The sequence below is a fragment of the Gossypium raimondii genome, chromosome 11 (assembly GCF_025698545.1).
Source record: "Gossypium raimondii isolate GPD5lz chromosome 11, ASM2569854v1, whole genome shotgun sequence".
Lineage (NCBI taxonomy): Eukaryota > Viridiplantae > Streptophyta > Magnoliopsida > Malvales > Malvaceae > Gossypium > Gossypium raimondii.
In genome coordinates, this window is record NC_068575.1 from 52,067,188 (window position 1) to 52,086,713 (window position 19,526).

The following is a 19,526-nucleotide window of genomic DNA, read 5'->3' on the forward strand; positions in this document are numbered from 1 at the left end:
TTGTACAGCACACTTGGCCTCGAACTTCTCGGATTTGGATTTAACCACATTGTAGTTAACCCCGTTCATGATTCTGCATTGTTTCAATACACCACCTTTTGTGCGGTAGATTTGGAAACTCTAACGCATCATTTGCTAATAGATCGATATTATGCATGTTGCTGGAGGCGAGTCCGCCCTGAATCAAAAATCTTCTTCTTCATCTGAACCCCCTTCAACATCTTCAAGTTCGATTAGAACAGGCTTCGGTTCAAAAAATAATGCAACTTCTGCACCATCGGGGCAGAGCTTTCAAGGTGGATCCACATCGGACTCATTATCTAACCCACCATTATCTGCAAAGTACGAGGTCCCCTCGCAGGTGGACGTCGTAGGAAGTACATCATCCGTTCTTGTGGACGTTTCATAACGTCCCCAGTCAGATGCGGATTGCCAACCACTAGAAGTTGATGTCATTTCCAGTACGTATTTCAGTATCGAACCTCGACCGACTGAGGTGCATATCCCATCCACTAATCGAGTCTCATGCAGGGGTTGTGTATTTCATACTGCTACCAAACACGGGCACTTCTGTGTTCTGCGTCCCACTAATAGAGTGTAGGGCAGGGGTCGTGTATTCCTCTTGAATAGTAGTAGATGTTAAAGTCGCAAATACTTCATTTGGAGATGAAAATTGTACATATAACTCAAGATAGGGTGATCCACTAGCGAGATGAGTCTGTACCATCGCCTTCAAGCTACGACCACCTTTGATATCAAATGAGTCATATGTCATAGGATCAACCAAAGCAAAAAATTGATACTTAATAAAGGAAACTCTCACTGGCATCGTTCCGAATATTTTACGCTTAATTTTTTTACGAAGTTCGGTCAAATCTATGTTATGGTTAAAAACCAATCGTGCTGCATTCTCTGATAAAAAATGCCGTTCTCGGTGTCACGGACCTCACCATCATAGTAAATAACAACACTAATACGTTCACTCATCTTCAATTTTTATTCTAGTTAGCCTCAATTTTTCTTGCTGTAACTTATGTAACTTTTTTCAGTAATTTTGCTGACAGTGCATCTTGCTTGAAGAGTTTTTAACACTATTTGTTCAGAATCGTATTCTCAAAATTATTTTTTCAGGAACTACTGTAGAAAAAGAGCGTCCACGTGGCAGCTTTTTTCAGTAATTTTGCTGACAGTGCATCCTGCTTGAAGCGTTTTTTTACACTATTTGTTCCGAATCGTCTTCTCAAAATTATTTTTTTTAGAAACTACTGTAGAAAAAGAGCATCCACATGGGAGCTATTTTTTAGTAATTTTGCTAACAGTGCATCCTGCTTGAAGCGTTTTTTACATTATCTTTTAGAACCGTCTTCTCAAAATTATTTTTTCAAAAACTACTGTAGAAAAAAAATAAAAGTTTTTATATTGTCAAATTTTCCTTAAACCCTAAACACAAAATTATTTAAAAAAACTAAACCATAATTTAATTAGTTTTTTTTAAACCCTAAATCCTAATTTAATTTATTTAAAACCACCAAAATCTAACTTAATTAATTTTTTTAAAAAAACCCTAAACCGTAAACCTATAAAAAATCCTAAATTATTTTAACAAGACCCTAAAACCCTAAACCAAAAAACCCTAGAGACTAAACATGCAAAAAGCCCTAATCCTAGAAAAACACAGGCTAAAACGCATATCTAGGGAGCAATTTTGCCACGTTAGCAAAGCGCGTCCACGTCGGCGCATTTTGTGCTGACATGGCAAAATAGCTCTCCTAGGGACACGTTTTGTTGAAATTTCCCCCAAAAATGCTCCTACGTAGACGCATTTTGCTAAAATTGGCCCCTTTTTGGTAAATAATAAAAAAATTGGCCCATTTCCGTAAATAAAGTTGGAATTGAGCCTTTAATGGTAAAATGGTCATTAATATTTTTAGTAATAGTTATATATTATTTATTTTCTGTATTAACAATACTAATTTATTATAATACATTATTATATTATCAGTAAAGTTTAATTTTATAGATTTTAGTAATTATTAATTTTATATATTTATTTTATATAAAAATAATTATAGCATTAAAAATATTTTATATTAAATTAATATTTTTAAAAATTATTTCACTTTATAATATAACATAAAGAATTACTATTAATTAATTTTCTTATTAATAAATTTTTAATATAAATATGCAATGCTTATAAATACATTTTAAAAAAGATTGGTCATTTCTTTATATTTTATTTATGTTTTTATTTTAAGTAATAATATAAAATTATATTAATTATTAAGGTCTGTTATGGCTGTCTAGTTATAAAATCGGGCATTTTCAGGCTTTGGGTCACATTGATCTCAAGCTCGGGTCAGATCTATCTCGGGCTCGGACCTGTTCTAGGCTCGGGTTTTATTAGGCTTAGATTTTGTCGAACACGAGCTTTCTCGGGCCTGGGCTTTTTCGATCTTGAATTTTCTCAAGCTTGGATCTGTTGCGAGCTTGGGCTTTCTCGAACTTGAATCATTCCAAGCTCGGACTGTCACGGGCGGGCTTCAGGCTCGAGTCTGTTTGGTCAACAATTGTCCTTAATGGCATAGCAACGAAGCTCTCTTCATGGTGCGAGATGTTTATGCATGGGAGGCATTTGAGGTATCTAGTCGTTGGGGTAAACAATTGCCATCCAATCAAAGAGAAGTTCATAAAGTGAGTGTCACTGATACTATGATTTTGGGGTGATGGGGTGTCACTTCTTTGGTGAAGAAGAAGTTTTTTTTCATTTGGACTATCTATATTTTGATTAATAATTACTTTCTGGTTATTTCAAAAATTCAAAACAACTTTTAATGACTGTAATTGCTAACCTTTTTATGTAGTAGCGTTCTATTGGCCAACGATTACATCATTTATAGGACCATTCTTTTTATTTTTCTACTATTTCCCAAGTCTAAATCTTTTTATAGAAATAGGGACCTTAGGGTTTTTATGGGTACTTCACTTGTGCATTTTCTTGTTTTCTAATGTTCTCCTATCTCTTTTTGGAGTTCAACAAATTTATTACTCTAGTAAGTTTCTTGTCGCATTTGTTATTCTTGGAAGGAACTTGGCACCAAGAAATTGATCAGGAGACCCAACGTGGAAAATGGCTTTGCTACGAGTTAGTTCAACTGCTATAAGCAAGGGTTTCATTTTACTCTCACTAGATTGCAGAAGCTAAGCCTTGTTTCATTTTACTTTTTTGAAAGGGGAGTACAAATGGCATGGCTCCTTCTAATGTGCTCTCGCAACTTCAAGGAAAACAACTTGCACTTGAAAGCACTAGAGGCTCCCATAATCCTCATATAACTCTTATATTGATGTAAATGATCCATTGAATATTTTGTTCCCTTATATTGTCCTTTGATAGTTTGCAAACAAAAACTGGGATTGGCCTTGTGGCCACCAATACAATTAGTGGATCATTTTCATATTGGACCAATAAAGTGTCTCCTAGCTTTGCAAATATTTTTAACATTTCCATTTCTCTCTTTAATGTCTTCATTTTTTATTCAAGAGGGGAGGCAACCTATATAGTTAATGGATCATGTTCATATTACACCAATGAAGCCTCTCATGGATTTACAAATACTTTTAACATGTTCATTTCTCTTTAATGTCTCCATTTTTTATTCAAGAGAAGAGCCCACCTGTAACACCCCTAACCCGTATCTGTCACCGGAATAGGGTTACGGAGTATTACAGGATAACAAAATAGTAAATCATTCAAATCATACATTAATACAAACATAATCAAATTGCTTGGACCTTAAGAAACTCAAATACTAACCAAAATACAAAATCGAAATGACATTAATCAGGTCAAAAACACATCAAAACCAATCTAATATGTGCCTAACCAGTGTACCCTCATTGGTACCACAATTATATACAATTTAATCTCAAAATACACATTAATTCAATTCATCAACTCATTCAAGCAATATCAAATCAAAATACCTAGCAAAGTTACCACAACCACAACAAATCAAATATAGGTAAGCCACACATACTAGCATACTCATTTTCATACCCTTTGCAAATTGGTTATTTGCACAAAATATCATTCATAACATTTACATAAGCCAAACATTAACCAAAATAGCACAAGAGCCTATACATGCCATATAATCCGAATTTAACGTTTCAAAAACTACCGAGATAAATTGGATAGTGTGACTTGAGTGCTAATCCAATCGTCTAACCTTCCGAAAATCTACAATGACATTAAACAACACAAGTAAGCTTAATGAAGCTTAGTAAGTTCGATGAGATCAACAAAAATCTTACCAAACTAACTATAATAAATCAAATAATAAAAATCATCCATGGCAATTCCCTATCATTCACAACTTCAATCAATAAATACATCCGTACTCAAATTAATACAAAAATAAATAATATGCCTTTCAAATTCATTAATTAAATCACCTTACCGAGATTTTTCCATTCGAAGAACGACTTATGGATAAGATTACATCACCAATAGAAACTCATAAGAGCTGGTCCTCCTGATACGCCAACAGAAGGTCGAAAGCTGAACAGAAGCTCGTAAAAGCTGATCCACCCAATCAAGCCAAACAGAAAGTAAAACACGAGCGTTCGCAACAAATTCTGAACCCCGATTTACTTAGGTAAAATGCCGATATCTCCCTCCAATACCATCTCCACTCCAAACCCTCGTCACACACCAAATCACGAATGTACTCAAATCTCGTGTTCAATTCAAACCAAATATCAAATTTCATATTATAATTCAAACAATAATTCAATTCCAATAATAGAATATATGCATAATACCAATAATCAATTTATACAAATGTTAAATTTTAACCGTATGAACTTACCTGGACTGAATTGTAGTAATTGCAGAAGTTTAGGGATTATTCTGCTATTTTTCTTTTTCCACGAGTATCTACGGGATCTTGATCTAAAATATAAAAATACTCATTTATTAGCATATATTTCATTTCCAATCCATTTTACAATTAATACCTTTTTTTAATTTACGTAATCACCTTATACTTTTACAATTTTTCCAATTTAGTCCCTTAATTAGTTAATCTATCAAATTAACTAATTTTCTCAAATCAATAATCTATCCAAATATTCTAGGCCCTTATACAACCCCTAATAAACCTAAAATTCACTATCAAACCCTAATATTTTGACATTTTCACAATTTAATCCTAAAATCAATATTTAGCAAAAATCACTTTACAAAATCATCACACAACACAATCAAAGCTCCAAATTCATGTTATTATAAAAAAATATAACATTTATCAATGGAAACTTTCAAAATTTTTAGCAAAATCAGAAACGAAGGTATTGGTTAGCTAGACCTAGTTTCAACGATCTCAAAAACATAAAAATTAAAAGAAATGGGCAAAATTTGCTTACCGTATCATCAAAACAAAGTTGGCCAAATACGAAGCCCTAGCTATGGCTTCCTTCTTTAACAATTTCGGTGGAAAAACAAAGGTTAAAGAAGATGATGCCACATTTTATTTGTTTTACTTTTCTTTTAATTATTAAATTACTAATTTAACCTTTGTTATAATATTAAAATTCACCCATTTAATGTCCACCTTTGTCCATTATTTTTAATAATGGTCTAATTTCCAAATAAGTCCCTTTTCCTTATTCAATAAACCATTTAATCACTCAAATCAAATAGTTACTAAATATTACATCTTTTACGATTTAATCCTTTTTAATTAATTAACTATCGAAACGTTAAAATTTTTCAACGAAACTTTAATACCACCTTAATGACATTCCGTAAATATTTATAAAAATATTTACGGCTCAGTTTATAGAAACAAGGTCTCGATACCTCACTTTCTAAAACCACTTGACGTTAAGATCTTACCACTTGAACCTAATAAATCGTTATAAAACATAAATTACCAAATCAAAAACCTTTTTAGAACCATATTTGACACGTAAATATTAAATAATAATATTTACGAACTTATTCGTCGGATTTGGTGGCCTTGAAATCACTATTTCCTACACCACTAAAAAATCGGGCTGTTATACCACCCTTTATGTACTACATTCCGCATCTCTCCTTCCTACTCTAGTGGGGTGGTCCCTATTGGAAAAATTGTAATTTATGAGAACTTTGAGGCATATTCTCAATAGGTAAATATGGATATTTGAATCATAAAATTATGGTGTCATATTCTACTGCATAAGACCTTTACAACGATATCATGTGCTCAAAATGGTTGAGTGGTGAATGAGAAATTGATGCTCAAAGTAAGTTACTTGGAAATATTTGTTAAGGAAAAGAAAAGCTTAAATCCGACATTGGCTAAATACCAAGTGTGAGATGTGTATATATATGAGAACCCTCTTAAAGGGTAATTGAATAACTAAGCTTGGAATCCTGCCTCGCGTGCAAGGGGTGCAGGTCCAAACTCATCAAGGTTGGGGCCCACTCACACAATATGGGCTACACGTAATGTTGGGCCCAAAATGGGCTTGTAGATATTTTAGCCCAACACGAAATTTATTTTTCCTCAACAAATATATACAAATTTGGGTGTTCTATTGCATCATCTTCGTTTTGCTAGTTGTACTTTTCCAATAAGAGCCTAAACAATTTTTGAAGCTTAAAGTATTGTTGTGCAATGGGATTATTATTTTGTAAGATAGGGCTCTTAGTCTCATGGTGTTACTATTATTGGTTGCCTTAAGGAAGATTTGGTTGATTTGGGAAATTATGATAATATCTAAGTGGTTGCTCTTGCAAAGGTTGTTGATAGCAATCTCCCTGGCCACCTAGTTGGCCTATTGGTTGTAAAAAGACTAACCTTGATAGTTCGCTCCTAGTTGTTGTTGATAATATTACTTTTGATCATAACCATACTAGTAGTTCTCCAATTGACCATGCCAATTGTCTCTATACTCATATTAATTTGTAGTACTCGTTCTAGTAATATTGATCATACTACTCATAGTTGACATTATTTACTTGTATTTTTGTAATGTTTCTGGTATTGTTAACCCATAGTTTCTCATCCAACTTTCTACAGACAGTGCCAATTTTGGTACCAATTAAGTTATAAAAGGTGTGGGGTAGATAATGTTGGTTGTTCACATTGTAGGTGGTGTGGAAAACCACTAAGAAAGGTTATTTAAAAGGGTTAAAGGTGGTATTGAGCAGTCTGTGCATGGTAGATCTTATCCTCTTTTTCTAATTTTGGAAGAAATGTATTTATATGTGAAAGAGGGTTTGGGTTGGGTCACTTATTGTATGATTGTCTCCTTGGTAAAGTCCAATCTAAACCTTAGTCAGTGTATGGCTTGGATGTGTCTTGATGTGATCATCTTTAGAGTTGGTGAGCTTGGGAAGTTGAACACATTAATGGGATTGGATATGAGGTAACAAACATCATTGATGGCATTGTGGCGACACTCTCTTCATTGAGCATGATGTTCATGCATGGGAGGCATAGGAGGTATTAGGCATCGTGTTTAACAAATATATAATTTTATATACAAATTGTGTCTTTATTTTATTCACCATTAGTAGTAGTCAATCAATATTTAAATTAAAGTGATAAAGTAACATCTAATCTTTAAACTTGACAGCTTTTCCCTAAACTTCTTTTTAGTCCACATTAATTTCAAAACTTGGATTTGGTCAAACAGTTTAATCCTGCTTTTACTGATGTTAAGTTCCACACAATCAACTAGGTTTAAAAAAAATATTTTGTTGATGTGGGGTCTCAACAAGGGAGGAGCCACAAGGAGGATGTGGTGGTTCTGGTGAAGGTTGGTTCACCCTGATAGGGCGGAGAGCTAGAGGAGTAAAGTGAGCAAGGAGGTTAGGAGTACAAAGGAGTAGACTAAGGACAATAAGATGGCTAGAATGCTTGAGGATCGATCCATTCTTCATCAAGTTGGGGGTGTATATAGTGGAGGTTATGTGTTTAGTGGTGTTGTCGTGGTAAGCCTGCTATTGGGTCATCATTGTGGAATGCATGGGAGGTATGTCTATAATAGGACACATTTTATGTCTATAATAGGACACATTTTATCATTCATTCTAAGTTGCAGTGCAAAGTTGGTGTCCTAAAGAATCACGTTCACAACAGAAGAGTGGATTCCTTGAGGAACGAGTGGCTTGTTCACAGAGGTGAGTAGGCAAGACCATTTCAAAGAGAGTGGATGAGTAACCAATATCTTTTTAGGGAGGAACAAGATGTAAGGCAAGACTAACCTGAAGAAAACGAGATGTAGGGTGGAAGTAGGCATTTTAGGTCACTGGTCCTCTCATGACTAGCTAGTCAGTGATGAGTGGAGTGGTGTTTGCTGGGGCTTCTCAGATGACTTACTATGCTGCCATGCATTCTAGGCCAAAAGGGATATAACATAATTAAAAAAAATAAAAAAAGGAATATATAAATATATAAATTAAATATTTATAATAAATGTTATAAAAGTATAAAAATATAAAAATTATAGAAAATAAATAAATAAAACTAAATTAAGATCTTTAAATTAGAAAAATAAAAAGATGCATGTTAAGAATGAACATGAACAAATGCACGACCAGGTTTATCCTATCAAAAATTAAAAAAACTTAAAAAATTATTTTCTTTTAAAAAATCAATGTAAAATTTTAATATATTTGATTCTTTCAATATTTTATTAAAACGTCACATGTTACCTAATAATAATATTAAAAAAATAAAATTATTTGACAAATCCAAAACTAAAAAAACAAGTTCCTAAGTGTAAATTGGAAAAACAAAAATGATATACGTTTTCAAACTTGACGCCTGTATCTATGTATACGTCATTAAACAACTTTCTTCCCTATATGCACACACAGCACCATGAATGACGCATCTTGCTTGCTGCTTCCTTCATCTACAAGGAAATGATATCAAAATCATTCTCAGTTTATAGTTGTCGTTGTTAACAAATAAACCTTTAAATTTTAAATTTATATGTTGTTTTTAAAACTATAATCTGTCTTTCGTTCAAGTTTTGGACGACAAAACTAAAAAAATGATGCCCACTCGCTTAAATTTAAATATTTTAGAGTAACGAATTAATTAAACTTACTTAAATTATAATACATAATTAACTTTCTTAACATCCTACTCCACTATCCAGATTATACAAATGGTTATTTATTTGAACCTTAGTTCAACTCCATGACATTTTATATTAAAATTTAATAATGTAATTTTTATTATAATTAATCGCTCTCGCTTCAATTACTTAACCGTCTAATAATATATTTTCCATATTTAATATATTTATAACTCTATTTATGGTATTCGATTTCGAATCCATATTTTTCGACACCTCTTAAAATTGAATTGTTTCATTAAATCTTTTTTTAAAAATTGGCTCCGAAACAGTATATCGAAACAAACTGATGCCAAGACGTACTAGTTCTTGTAGAAAAATGGTGCCACCATTGGTGTGGTATTGACTACTGTGGTAATGACTAAAAAAACTATTTTATACAAAGTAAATTATATTATTATAAGGGTGTTTTAACTTGTTATACTTTATATCAATCAAAAAAAAATTATAAATTAAAGGATTTGAATCGTAGACAATATGACTTTTTATAGTTTTTAACTTTATCATTTCAACCAAAATAGCATCTAATTTTATATAAACTTTTAATATTACAATTTTTTTACTTACATAATGAATATGTCATAATCTAGTTTAATTAAAAGTGTAGCTTTTATAATTGACATAATGATAAATTTAACTTTTAGTGTTTACATTTAACGTTAATTTGGTCATATTTTTCTTTAGCTAAATTTGACCATTAATTTTCAAAAAGAGTTAAATCACTTCTCTTTAAAGAAAAACCGACTATTATTCAAAAGAAAAAAAAAGAAAACTGAATGACAATCCGTGAAAACCCACGTAATTCATGTTAATATATATATATATATATATATCAGAATAATTTAAATTTTATAAAATATAAAAATATATATAAAAATTCCTTAAAATTCCAAAAGAAGAAGAAGCATGAAGTGCGATTGGAATGTCACATGAACTATTATGTTTAAAATTTAACATTTTAATTGATATTTTCATTAAGAAAATTAATTTTACTCTTTTAAAAGTTGATAAATAAATTAAACTGTTTTAAAAGAATTTAAATTTAGAAAGGATTAGATTAAGCCTTATACAAATTTTTCCCGTACTCAAAAGATTTATTTCCTAGGTCGGCATCTAAGAAAACGTAATTCATAAATTGGTTTTGGACAGTATTCTATTATTATGAAAAGCAAGTTAAAGCGCCTTACGCTTTTTCTAATATATTTAATTTAATTCTGAATAAAATTGAAATTCACGCAACTCATTCATCATAATCAACAGGAATCTCATTTTTATTGGTCACGCTTTTTTACACTAGAGGTGTCTATGGGTCAGCTTTGATTAGGTTTGGGTCGGCTTAATTAAAAATTTTAGGCTCATTTATTAAGTTTGAATTCAATTCGACTTAAAAAAGGAGTCTAAAATTTTATCAAAGCTTGACCCAGATAAAAATGCCTAAAGCTCGCCCGGCCTGACTGTCTTAATTTTTTATATAATTTTTATATAATTTTTTTAAAATATTATACATAAAAATATTAAAACATTAAATAAATATTTCCCAACAAATTAAAAATAAATTTTAAAAAAATATATGTATACTTAAATAACACTAAGATATATGTAACTTAACAAGCAAATACCTCTAAAATAGTAACAAAATTAACAATAAAACAAGACTTATACAATATCCAAATAATAACAACAAAATAGTAGCAACATAATTGTGAAATGGTAGCGAAATAGTGAAAAAAACCAATAAAATAATTAAAAAAACAACAAAAAAACTACAGTTTTTTTTATTTTGCATATTAGGGCCGGGGCTGGGCCAAGATCGGGCCAAAAAGCCTTCCTCAAGGCCCGATCCATTTTCTAAATAAGCCATATTTTTTTTACATAAGCCCATGTAATAGCCTGAATTTTCAGTGGTAACGGAAACGGTGATTTGAAGTCACCAATTCCGATGAGTAAGCTCGTAAATCTTATTATTTAGTATTTACAAATTAAATGTGATGTTAGAAAGATTTTTCAAATAGTTATTTGAGTTTAGAAGGAATTATTAGGTTAATTAGTTTTGAAAATGGGGTATCGAGACCTCGATTTTATAAACCGAGCCGTAAATATTTTTATAAATATTTACGGAGTGTCATTAAGATAGCATTAAAGTTTCGTTAGAAAATTTTATCGTTTCGATAGTTAATTAATTAAAAAAGACTAAATTGAAAAAGGTGCAAAACTTGTTAAAGTGATTAAATAACATAAATGGTAAATAAGGGAGGAATAAAAGGGAAATTAGACACCCAAGGAATGGATGAGGAGGCATAAGCAGAAAAAATCTTGGAATTACGTTATTTAAGGATAAAATTGTAAATTTTGTGAAATTAAGCTTAAATAAAAGAAATCTAAAGATTTCTTAGCTGAAAACAGCCATTAGAGAGCTTCTTAAGCAGGTTTTTATATTTTTACTTCATGTAAGTTTAATTCTTGCTTTTCTCTTGAAATTTTTATGTTTTTGAGAGTTTTACAATTACGTCCAACTATCTATTTCATTAGTTTTTCATATTATTGGTAATTTTGAAAGTTACCATTGATGAGTGCTGGATGTTTATAATGAATTAACATTGATTTGAAGCTTTAATTTTGTTATATAAAGATTTTATCAAGAAATTTCAATAGAAATTAATTTTAGGACCTAATTGTGAAGAAGATTAAATCTTAGGGTTTGACATTAAATTTTGTTTATCAAAGGCTATGTAATAGCTTATAATATTTAGATAAAGTGTTAATTGAGAAAATTTAGCTCATTTGATGAGTTAATTAGTAAGGGACTAAATTGCAAAAACTGTAAAAGTTAGGGGTAATTGTGTAATTTTGAAATTTGAAGGGTATAAATTGTGAGGTGGACTAAAATTGAAATATATGCTAATGAATGAAAAATTTTACATTCTAGATCAAGAGCTCGTAGATCAACGAGAAAAAGGGAAATTAGCCGAGTAGTCTCTGAACTATTACCAATTTTACAATCCAACCCAGGTAAATTCATATGGTTAAAATTTAATGATTATTTGTTAATTTAGGAATGGTATAATATATTTATTCATATTTTTTTGTTGAAATTAAGATTATTGTAAAAGTATAAAAATTGAATTGAATGTTTAAAACGAGTAGAGCATAGGATTGAGTACGATCGTTCCGTGAAAAAGAATGAATTGACGGATAAGACCATATTTGGACCATGACAATGTTTAAATGTAAGACCATAGCTGAGTTATGGCATTTTAATGAAAAGACCATAATTGGGTAATGACACATTGAACGTAAGACCATGGTTAGACCATGGCATTATAGATACATGTGTAAGACCATAGCTAGGCTATGGCATTCTAATGATAAGATCATAACTGGGTTATGGCACTACAAATGTAATACCATGGCAGGGCTATGGCAATGCATGTGTAAGGCCATAGTTGGACTATGGCACAAAAAGAAAGATGTACCTATATCCGTAAACCGTTCTTCGATTCAGAAAGAAAATGGTAAAAGACTTATGTGATTGAATTGAAAGATTTATAGATTATTATTGATATTGATCTGAAGTAAGTGTGATTTTTTACAATTTAACTTATTATATTAAGTTCGGTAAGATCAATGTTTAACCTATTGAACTTACTAAGCTTCATTAAGCTTACTCGTGTTGTTTAATATTTTTGTAGATTAACGTGTAATCGGGAGATCGGATCAACACATCAAGCTACGCTATTCAGTTTAATCAGGTAGTTTTTGCAATGTAAATTTTGGTTTATATGGCATGTACAAGGTTGAATTGGCAATGATATAATTTGAAATGTGGTTGTGAATAATATATATTGTATGTATGTTTATGTAACTAGTAGTAGATTTTGATAAACTAATAAGATGGATTAAATAGGTAAGTTTAAGTATTTGAGTATTTAGGATGTATGTCATACTTGAAATGTGATATTTGGCTTGAGCTAATTGCTTGTTTGGGATGTATTGAGGTATTAAAATATTGTGTATAGGGTGATATCATAATGGGTGAGAAAAGTGGCCTTAAAATGACTTATTTTCGTTCATACGGGTAGAGACACTGCGTGTGTCTCAGTTATGTGTGATACACGGCCTAACACATGGGCGTGTGGTTTGGCCGTGTGACCCCTGCACCTTAATTTCATAAATTAATTACTCACACGGGCTGGCACACGGGCGTGTGACTTGGCCGTATGACCCAAGTCAGAGAGTTACACGGGTAAGGACACGGGCTGGGACACAACCGTGTACCTCATATCAAATGCCCACACGGCCAACCACACGAGTGTGTGTCCCCTGCTTCTAAGAAAATTTTTGAGATTTTGAAAAAGGTTCCCTTAGTACACGGTTTAATCCCGATTCACTTCTAAAGTGAATATTGGGCCTCGAGGATCCATCTAAGGGACAATATGAGTGTTATGTGATTGATTCTTAATATGTGTACCAAAGATTAAGAAATGTCCATATTTAATTTGTAAAGTTCGGTAATGTTCCTTAACCCTGTTTCGGTGACGGATAAGGGTTAAAGGTGTTACAGCCCATTTTTTGGGCCTATATTTTTAGCCAAACCTTCCTACTTCTCAAGCGGGTCGGGTGGCCCGACCCATGGACAGGTTTAGTTATGAGCTAGAAAACTTGAGTTAAACGATGCGTAGGGTTTTTAATAAAATGGTTATGTTTTAATGAAGAGGTGGAAAAGATTCAGGTAGAGCTTTCCCAGCTGGATGTTAAGTTCGATGCAAAGCTAGAAACTTGACTACAATGATTCAAGGATGATTTTAAGGGGGAAATCAGATATGAACTTCAACATCTTAGATCTGAGCTTATGGTCTGCTTGAGCAATATTTTGGCAACCCTGTTGTGTCTACCCATGCTGTTGTACAAGACCGATGAAAGGGCGTGTTAGGGAGACCACCCCCAAGGTTCCCTCCTAAAGAACCCCTTGAAGTCCCTAGACCTCCAGTAGTCTCACGTTATACCTCTGTACAACATCACCAGTTAGGAATACTCCAAGATAAAAGTTGCAGGTTAGGTTGCTATTACTTTGATGGAACCAATTTCAGAGCCAGGTGGTCAAAGCTGGAGCAATTTTTCGAAGCAGAAACAGTTCTTGATAATGACAATGTCTGTACAATCATGTTGAACTTGGAGGGTCGAGCACTGGACTGGCATTATTTTCACGCTCAGAAACATCGAGGTTTGTAGATGTTGAATTGGCTAGGTTATGCTCTTAGCTTGAAGGAACGTTTTGGCTTGAGAAAATTTAGAGACCCTATGTCAAAACCAGTAACCCTTAAATAGCAAGGTTCTGTGGAACATTTTCATGATTTATTTGTAAGCTTGTTGAACCAGATAGATCTGCTCGAACCATATGCTTTAAGTGTTTTCATCAGTAACTTAAAACATGAGGTTAGACAGTATTTACAGTTGTTTAAACCTCATAATTTGGTGGACACTTTTCATTTAGCTAGTCAGGTGGAAGATATTTTGAACACTTCTCCAAAGAAGGGATTTTTGACAAGTTCCAGTTCCACTAATCGATTTGATTCTTCAATGAGACACATTGCTGCTTCCAATAGGCCTACCCCACTACATCCTTCTGGGGCACCTGTTACAGTTACTATAGGGTCTTCTAATGGATCTAAAACTTCCAAGGTACCTTCTAAAGGTATTAGTCCAGCCTTGATAGCTGAGAGGAAACAAAATAGGCTATGCTTTTGGTGTGGGGTCAAGTACTATACTGGCCATAAATGTGTTAAGAGGCAACTCTACCAGTTGTTGTTGGAATCACATTCTGATGGAGAAGGAAAGGATTTCAGGAATGTTCTGATCAGTTAGATGAACCTCCTATTGATGACAAACTTTATGAGCCTGTTGTATCTTTGCATGCCATTAAAGGATCAGAAGGACCCCATACAATGAGATTTAAAGCCCTTGTGGGGAACACTAAAGCTATTGTGTTTGTGGATTCAGGTAGTACCCATAATTTTATGGATACAAAATTGGTGAGTAAACTGTCTCTTTCCATAAGGCAACAATAACAGCTAAAAGTATCTGTAGCAGATAGTAGATGTCTTTTGACTAGGGGTACATGCAGAAATGTCTAGTGGAAAACTCAGGGTTTTAAATTTGTAAAAGATTTTATGTTGTTACCTTTGAAAGGGTGTCATTTGGTTCTTGGAATACAGTGGTTGCTCTTTTTGGGAGTCAATCACCTGAAATTTTGGATCATTAACTATGCAGTTTGGTTTTGGTGGAAATTGTTGCACGTTGCAGGGTATCATACCTGGTAGTATACATGTCATGACAGCAACACAATCCTCAAGTATTTTTCTTATACTGATCAATTTCTATGCCCATGTACAATGGTTATGGTTTCCACTGCTCAACTCTCAGTACTAGCAGCTTCCTCTCGAGTGCACTCGGTCATACACGCACTCTTGGAAGAATTTTTAGATATTTTTGGTACCTTTGCAGGCCTTCCTCCATCAAGACCCCAAGACCACAAAATTCCTTTGAAAGATGAAAATATGGTGGTCAAAATCAGACCTTACATATACCACACTGTTTAGAAGGCAGAAATAGAAAAAATCATTCAGAAGATACAGCACACAGGTGTTATCAGAGATAGTACTAGCTCATTTGCCTTCCCAATAGTCATGGTTAAAAAGAAAGATGGTAGTTGGAGGCTCTGTGTTGATTACAGACAGCTCAACCAGCTTACCATAAAGCATAGATTCCCCATCCCCATTATTGAGGAGCTGCTAGATGAACTCAGTCAAGCAAGGGTCTTTTCCAAACTGGACCTTAGATCAAGGTATAATGTAGTTCTTTTACCACAATAAAAAAAAAAACCAAAATGGATCACTGTAAAAATTTCAAGCAAATAACTCATTTCGATATTTATTTTTGTAAACCCATTTCAGTATTTATTTTTGTGTTTTAAAAAATATTTTTACGGTGATCCATTTTGGTATTTAACTTTTTTTGGATTATTGTGGTAAAAGAACTACATTTTACAAATGTTGAAAATATGTTATGTAATAAAAAAAATTGTTATTGGGATAAAAAAATGAAAAAAAAATAAATAAATGAGATTGTTTTGAAAATATATGTGTAAAAACATTAGTAATTCTTCAAAAAAATAACAAAATGGTAAAAAATTCGCCCTCCACCATTTAGACCGTATTTTTGCACCAAAAAATACTAGTGCCGCCCATCTCTCCCCCTCCACTTTAAAATTTTTTTTAAAACATATCATTTTGTAATGATGTTTTAATTATTGTGTCAGAAAAAAAAAATGGGTGCCGTCCATCTCTCTCCCTCCACCCCTTGGATCCATTTCAAACATCAATAAATGGTATTTTTGAGTATTTAATTTTTTAATTTGTATTACACAAGTAAAAAATCCGTGGGTTGGGCTTATGTTTTTACTTTTCTAGGCTTTGTTCCTTTTGTTTGTTACTAGCTCATCATCCTTGGGTTTAGATCAAATTGTTCAGTTATATTGAGAGACTTTGGTGGTAGACAAGATCATACTCGTATAAATGGCAGAAACCTCGTTGCATGGTGGTGATCCCTTTTCCAATTCTACTGATAGGACTAGTTGATCTTCTTTTGTTTTTAGGGATGACTTTATGCTTTTGCCATTGGATCTTTTGTTTCGGTTTGTACTAGTCTTTTCCGAGTCTTTCCTTTCTTTGAAATGAATGTTTGAATTTTACATCTACTCTTCTCTCCAACTGTTAAAAATAATAGACATTGTTTTTCAGTAAGGATGTAAGGGTGACTTCGTTGCATTCGATTGATTTTTTTAGACTAATTCTATATTTTAGAATTTCTTTTTACTGTTGACAAAGTAAAGTTTATTTCATGATTTTAAAACATCATTTGATAAATTATTCAAAACTATTTATTCAGTTAAATAAACTATAATCAATAATCTTATATGAAAATTTTAGATTATCTTTATTATTAAAATATAGAATGTTTTTCATCATAAATAAATTAAATTGTAAAATTCGATTTGATTTAAATAGTTTTTTTTTAACTTGGTATTTCCCAGGAGCCCAAAATCGGAGTTTATGCGAAGCGTTGCAGAGGTCGGTAAATGTATAGGTAGATCCTGGAAGTACACCTCTATTATGTTGGCCCATCATCTTCATTCATCTTTTATACCTTCACCCTCTCATCGAATCGGAAGAGAAGACCGATTGTAACCTTTTTATTACTCGGACCAAAATTGAATCTTTACATCAAAAGCAAAAAAAAAAAAAGAGAGTTCAGAGATTGTTAGAACATCTTAGGAAAGGTGCTAATTTAAAAGCAGCATCAACATTTACAATATGTAATACCAAAACGTGACAAAAGCAGCAATGCCACTTAAGATACAAAGTCTATCTATCCTGCTTTCGTTCCTCATCTTTTCCTCCTTCAACTCACTCTGCACTTTCGAGTACAGATGACATGACTCTAGAACCTCGCTGTAGTTTTTGCTTCTCCTGCAGCTTAGAGCTTCTTTCAGAATAAGCAAACTGTTTCTTCCGTTAACATGTGCACCTTCCATATCTTCCAACTGCATGCTTAGCTCCGTCAATTTGAGTGTTGTCTCTACGCCCTCCCCTTCTGTGTTCACGACTCTGAACTTCATTATCAGAATGCATTCCACTACTTGACATGGAAGGATGTCCTTGGCAGGAAGCACAGACCCGAACCTTATCACGAAATCTTTGTCTGTTGGCCAATGTCTCTGTCCGCCAAGAGGGCTCCAGCTTGCAAGGTTAGCAGCTTGTTTAACTTTCCGGTTTACAACGATCCAACTAAGGCGAAGGCCGTCTCGTAGCTCCTTCCATAGCTTCCCATCTTTCCTTTCCTTTTCCATAGAAGTAATAGGTGGCAGGCCATCAGAAACCGTAAGGGTAACCTCACTTTCACTATCATCATCTCTAGCTGCATAATTGAGAAGATCAATCCGAAACGGGCAGTTGTGAAACCAACTATTGGATCCATTTGCATTAGGAATACCCCACAGCACTTTTGAGCATATTGTTTTATCTTTATACCTGATATCCACAATTGAAACAAAATCTAGTGGTGAAATACTTTCTAGTTCGACAGTGTCGCCATAATACTCGGCTTCCGTCCACTCTTCGGGGTTCTCAAGATAGCCATTCCACTGATACTCCGTTACTTCCTTATTAACAATAAGCGGAAAACAATCCGCATAGAATTTTCTAAACCCACCAATCAACGAAATCAAACTTTTAACATCTTCTCTGTTGGTCGAAGGCCACATAGAAGAACAAACATTTTCCCATAATCTCTCCTCTCTAGAGATAGAACAAAACGTTGCACAAGCACATGCTGCGGCAGCCAAACTTGGACCATCAAGGCGCCTCAATATGTCGTAGAAAACATCAGTGCTCAACGATGCCATGCTCTCGATGGCTACCATTGACATAGCTGCAGGCCTCTAATCTACAGAAAACCACATGAAATGGAATTGTTCATAATTACTCGACCAGATAAGTTCAAGAACAACATTCAATTAAGCTCAAGGAGAACTTGAGTGCATAACCACTCAATGTGGAACCCCTAAATGAGTCCAAAAAGAGGTTTATTCAGAAATCAATAAAAGCTTTTTATCCCCAACAGAACAGCGTTCAATTCAACTCTATTCAGAATTTCAGATAAAGCTATTGTAGTCTAGAAAATGATTCAAACCAGAGTGTGAAATAATCATGTAATCCTTTTGCTTTGATTAGCAGATCTGAGTGAAATTTAAACTTTCTGTTTCATGCAAAAAAAAAAAAACCCAAAAAAAAGGGGAGTTGAGTTTTTACAAGTTAGATCAAAACCCAGATTCCAAACCCAATTTCAGAAGATCATAACAGATCACTTCAAAAATTACAAACAGAAATACGAAAACACAACCATTAACACCAAAATTTAACCTTTTTTTCTGGGCAGTTTCATCACCCTCATCGTTTTCTCCGAGAACAAAAAAAATGCAACCCCAAAAAGAAAAAAAAATCGACAAGGAGGAGATTACCTTAAATTGGGCATGCAAATGTAAGAAACATGCTGGCGAAACAAGGTTGTAAAGGGAAATAACAGGGAAAACAGGAACAAACAAAGGGTGCTGTGGGGAGGGAAGTGGGAATCAAAGTCAACGGAAAAAGGAAGAGAAGATTTAGAGCGCAATATGGGGATGGGATTTCAATGGTTAAGAGATCAAAGTAGTGTTGAGGTCACTTTCCGCTTTGCCTTTCTTTGACAGCTTTCTTGGGTACTGTGTTGTGTCTGTAGCTTGGCAGTTCGTCATGTTTTCAGATTTTTTTGCCTTCATTTGTTTTGTCCGG

At 33.3% G+C, this 19,526-nt stretch overlaps 1 protein-coding gene across 1 annotated transcript; it reads right to left on the minus strand.

Moving 5' to 3' along the window:
- Positions 1 to 17,454: 17,454 nt before the first annotated feature.
- Positions 17,455 to 19,526, minus strand: LOC105803094 (F-box protein At2g27310). The gene is made up of 2 exons (XM_012635090.2): positions 19,217 to 19,526; positions 17,455 to 18,642 (listed from the first exon to the last, which is right to left on the minus strand). The coding sequence occupies exon 2, from the start codon at positions 18,623 to 18,625 to the stop codon at positions 17,504 to 17,506; it is 1,122 nt and encodes a 373-aa protein (XP_012490544.1). The 5' UTR covers positions 18,626 to 18,642; positions 19,217 to 19,526; the 3' UTR covers positions 17,455 to 17,503.

Excerpts from the sequence above, each read along its gene's own strand:
- LOC105803094 (XM_012635090.2), bottom strand. The coding sequence starts at position 18,625 with ATGTCAATGGTAGCCATCGAGAGCATGGCATCGTTGAGCACTGATGTT.